Below are 5,000 nucleotides of genomic sequence, written 5' to 3'. Positions count from 1 at the left end.
GGGCCTTCCCCAAACTGTTGCCAAAAAGATGGAAGCATACAATTCTCTAGAATCGTATTGCATGCTGTAGCATTAAGACTTCCCTTCACTGGAACTAAGGGCCCAAACCATGAGAACAGCCCCAGACCAGAATTGTGTCCACATACTTTTGTCAATATAGTGTGTACCGTATATGTATGTATATATATATATATATATATATATATATATATATATATATATATATATATATATATATACTGTATATATATATGCAGCAAGGCTAAAAGCCTATCTACACCTATACGTGACCTCTGCATTGGTCACTGCAAAATCATAGTAACATAATCGACACCTGTCATGACAAAAAGAAAGTTGTAATACAACTGGTGGACACGACAGACTTAAGTCACCGAACGCCCCTATTGGATGACGCAAGCAATGGCTTCATAATGCATCTTCTAGATAAAGCTGATGTTGGGAGACAACTGTTGAACCACAGTCAGCCAGTCATTATGTCACCCACTGTACCTGTGTTTTTAACTTGGTTCATTGGGTTTTGGCAAGAGCATACAATTGTGTCATCAGAGCATTTATTAAAAGTAAAAAGATCCATGTTCCTTCTATAGAAAAGACAAAAGTACCTTTCTTCTGTAGTTTCTGGATGCTCTCCCTCCACTCTGACCTCTCGTAGTCTGAGGACAGGAGGAACTGGTGGCTCTGTGGGGGGGGAGACACAACGCAGGCACACGCTTAGACATGCTCCTGAAACACTGGTTCTAAGGCAGTAGCTCCCTCTAGTGGTGGAAGCGTGACCCTGCATCAACATGAGAAGGCCAGTGAGGAGGCAGAGTGAGAGGCAGAGTGAGAGGCAGAGTGAGAGGCAGAGTGAGGCAGAGTGAGAGGCAGAGTGAGAGGCAGAGTGAGGAGGAGGCAGAGTGAGAGGCAGAGTGAGAGGCAGAGTGAGAGGCAGAGTGAGGAGGAGGCAGAGTGAGAGGCAGAGTGAGAGGCAGAGTGAGAGGCAGAGTGAGGAGGAGGCAGAGTGAGAGGCAGAGTGAGGAGGAGGCAGAGTGAGAGGCAGAGTGAGAGGCAGAGTGAGAGGCAGAGTGAGGCAGAGAGAGGCAGAGTGAGAGGCAGAGTGAGAGGCAGAGTGAGGAGGAGGCAGAGTGAGAGGCAGAGTGAGAGGCAGAGTGAGGAGGCAGAGTGAGGAGGAGGAAGAGTGAGAGGCAGAGTGAGAGGCAGAGTGAGAGGCAGAGTGAGAGGCAGAGTGAGGAGGAGGCAGAGTGAGGAGGCAGAGTGAGGCAGAGTGAGGAGGAGGCAGAGTGAGAGGCAGAGTGAGGAGGAGGCAGAGTGAGAGGCAGAGTGAGGAGGAGGCAGAGTGAGAGGCAGAGTGAGGAGGAGGCAGAGTGAGAGGCAGAGTGAGAGGCAGAGTGAGAGGCAGAGTGAGAGGCAGAGTGAGAGGCAGAGTGAGGCAGAGTGAGAGGTAGAGTGAGGCAGAGTGAGAGGCAGAGTGAGGCAGAGTGAGAGGCAGAGTGAGGAGGAGGCAGAGTGAGAGGCAGAGTGAAGCAGAGTGAGAGGCAGAGTGAGAGGAAGAGTGAGGCAGAGTGAGAGGTAGAGTGAGGCAGAGTGAGAGGTAGAGTGAGGCAGAGTGAGAGGCAGAGTGAGGCAGAGTGAGAGGTAGAGTGAGGCAGAGTGAGAGGTAGAGTGAGGCAGAGTGAGAGGCAGAGTGAGGCAGAGTGAGAGGCAGAGTGAGGAGGAGGCAGAGTGAGAGGCAGAGTGAAGCAGAGTGAGAGGCAGAGTGAGAGGAAGAGTGAGGCAGAGTGAGAGGTAGAGTGAGGCAGAGTGAGAGGTAGAGTGAGGCAGAGTGAGAGGCAGAGTGAGGAGGAGTGAGAGGCAGAGTGAGGAGGAGTGAGAGGCAGAGTGAGGCAGAGTGAGAGGTAGAGTGAGGCAGAGTGAGAGGCAGAGTGAGGCAGAGTGAGGAGGAGGCAGAGTGAGAGGCAGAGTGAGGCAGAGTGAGGAGGAGGCAGAGTGAGGCAGAGTGAGGCAGAGTGAGGCAGAGTGAGAGGCAGAGTGAGGCAGAGTGAGGAGGAGGCAGAGTGAGGCAGAGTGAGAGGCAGAGTGAGGCAGAGTGAGAGGCAGAGTGAGGCAGAGTGAGGAGGAGGAGGCAGAGTGAGGCAGAGTGAGAGGCAGAGTGAGGCAGAGTGAGGAGGAGGAGGCAGAGGGAGGCAGAGTGAGAGGCAGAGTGAGGCAGAGTGAGGAGGAGGAGGCAGAGGGAGGCAGAGTGAGAGGCAGAGTGAGGCAGAGTGAGGAGGAGGAGGCAGAGGGAGGCAGAGTGAGAGGCAGAGTGAGGCAGAGTGAGGAGGAGGAGGCAGAGGGAGGCAGAGTGAGAGGTAGAGTGAGGCAGAGTGAGGCAGCTTACCTGGACTTTCCCGTGTTTGTTGTGGAAGCGGAAGGGGATGGTGGGGGAGTTCAGCAGCAGCCACGACTCCTGTTCATTCATCTTCTTCCTCAGACGCTCCACCACCCTACTCTGGCCCTTCAGGGCCTTCTACACACACACACACACACACACACACACACACACACACACACACACACACACACACACACACACACACACACACACACACACACACACACACACACACACACACACACACGACGTAGGGAGAGAGAGGAGGCTTTTACTGAGTTCAACACAAAAACATATATCATATTTATATATATATATATATATATATATATATATATATATTATAAACAATATGTAAAATAAAACCGAAATTAAAGTTACAGTATCTAATGCCATCAACATGAACTCACACACCCTTTTGCCTCCTGTTATCATCATGATTCTTACAACACCCATCCACATTGACACACCCACCCACCCACGACTCTCTAAGCTCCACCCACACCTCTCTAAGCTCCACACCCACGCCTCTCTAAGCTCCGCCCCACACCTCTCTAAGCTCCACCCCCACACCTCTCTAAGCTCCACCCCCACACATCTCTAAGCTCCACACCCACACCTCTCTAAGCTCCACCCCCACACATCTCTAAGCTCCACACCCACACCTCTCTAAGCTCCACCCCGACGTCTCTCTAAGCTCCAGCCCCACGCATCTCTAAGCTCCACCCCCACGCCTCTCTAAGCTCCACCCCCACGCCTCTCTAAGCTCGGGGCTTCTGTGTCCAAAGGTTTGGAGTCGACCGCGTGCTGTTTGTTCAAGGTGAACCATTCCCAAGGCCTTCCAAAATAAAACTGCAACAAAGGCGGTGAGTAACACCTATTGTGTTGGGGAGGAGGAGGTGGAAACCTGGGCACAGTCACTTAGTGGGAAAGCCAGTTATCCTCTACGGACCTTTATGTGTTTATGTGACAGTCTCTCAGTCAGATGGCTATCACTTCCACTGAAGTCTACTGGAGCAGGAGTAAACACTTCTGCGTAAACATTACAGTGTACTGCTCGTGTGTGTGTGTGTGTGTGTGTGAGTGTGTGTGTGTGTGTGTGTGAGTGTGTGTGTGTGTGTGTGTGTGTGTGTGTGTGTGTGTGTGTGTGTGTGTGTGTGAGTGTGTGTGTGTGTGAGTGTGAGTGTGAGTGAGTGTGACTGTGTGTGTGTGTGTGTGTGTGTGTGAGTGTGTGTGTGTGTGAGTGTGTGTGTGTGTGTGTGTGTGTGTGTGTGTGTGTGTGTGTGTGAGTGTGTGTGTGTGTGAGTGTGAGTGTGAGTGAGTGTGACTGTGTGTGTGTGTGTGTGTGTGTGTGTGTGTGTGTGTGAGTGTGTGTGTGTGTGTGTGTGAGTGTGTGTGTGAGTGTGAGTGTGAGTGAGTGTGTGTGTGAGTGTGAGTGTGAGTGAGTGTGACTGTGTGTGTGTGTGTGTGTGTGTGTGTGAGTGTGTGTGTGTGTGTGTGTGTGTGTGTGTGTGTGTCTATACATGTGTGTATGTCTATACAAAAGTGTGTGTAGTGTGTGTATGTGTGTCTGTGTATGTGTATGTGTGTCTGTGTGGGAGTGTGAGTGTGAGTGTGAGTATGTGTGTCTGTGTGTGAGTGTGAGTGTGAGTGTGTGTGTGTGTGTGTGTGTGTGTATGTCTATACATGTGCTCCCCCAGTGGCTCAGACATGACTGATCTCTGATCCCTGGTGGGGGGGGGGGGTCTGGGGGGGTCAGGGGGGGGGCGACTCGGAAAAGAAACGGTTCCAAAAACAACAGCGGTGTGAGGAGGAGGGAGGAAAGCCCAGTGTTGGTTCCAGGCAGGTTTTCCCCTCAGATAGAGTGAGTAAGACAAACAAACCCCCCGCTCCAGACGACAGGGACACACCTAGGGGAGGCTAGCCCAGGCCTGGAGGCCCCCGCTGGGCAGGACCCTGACGACGGCTGCTTACTGGAAGAGAGGCTGCTGGCCTCAGATGACCCTGACACTGCCAGGCCAACATTTGTGGCTGGCTGGCGAACTAGCGAAAAACTAGCGAACTAGCGCAAAAAGTGAAAGTGAAACTTATTGTGTTATGTCTAATTTTCGGTGGTTTTTCATAACACCAACTTGTTTTTTGAAGTACCCACTCTATATAATAAACAACAGTTTAACGATCACTAAATACTTTTAGTTTGTGGATTGGATTCATTGTTCTCGTTTGCCGGAGGCTACCGGTAAGGGAGATTTGACTTGAAATACTTTCGTTTTAGGACGTGTTCAAAAGCAAGAACTGTGTGTTCATCTAGTTATGTGTACTTATGTGTTTTTAGCATGTCGATGTTCTCTCAGCATGTTGTGATGTTATTAAAATACAGTTTAGACCTTCGTAGCGATGTGTTTTGTTAGCCGCTAGCTGTTAGCAGCGTTTGTAGCTGTGGCTGCCTTTAGAGTCACTCTTCTCCCATTCAGTGTTTGAGGTGTACCAACATTCAAATACGCCTGTCATGTTCAATTGTTCTCCGATGTCAATGTATGACACATCATTTGAAAGTTTACAATCTGTAGTTTAAGCACATGTAAAGAACTGACTAATGACTTTAGCT

The 5,000-nt window shown here is 50.4% G+C and overlaps 1 protein-coding gene across 1 annotated transcript in view; it reads right to left on the bottom strand.

Moving 5' to 3' along the window:
• The window catches only part of abr (ABR activator of RhoGEF and GTPase), a 196,648-nt gene that overhangs the window by 82,247 nt on the left and 109,401 nt on the right, over window positions 1-5,000 (bottom strand). Inside the window, exons 11-12 of the mRNA XM_080549446.1 lie at window positions 2,405-2,527; window positions 624-699 (exon numbers count right to left, since the gene is read on the bottom strand). Of these exons, the coding sequence (XP_080405572.1) occupies window positions 624-699; window positions 2,405-2,527 (199 nt within the window). The remainder of the gene's footprint in view (window positions 1-623; window positions 700-2,404; window positions 2,528-5,000) is intronic.

This window comes from Nansenia antarctica, assembly GCF_963989245.1.
Source record: "Nansenia antarctica genome assembly, chromosome: 20".
NCBI classification, from domain to species: Eukaryota; Metazoa; Chordata; class Actinopteri; order Argentiniformes; family Microstomatidae; genus Nansenia; species Nansenia antarctica.
Note: the sequence above shows the minus strand (reverse complement) of the source record. Positions and strands in the feature narration are given on the sequence as shown.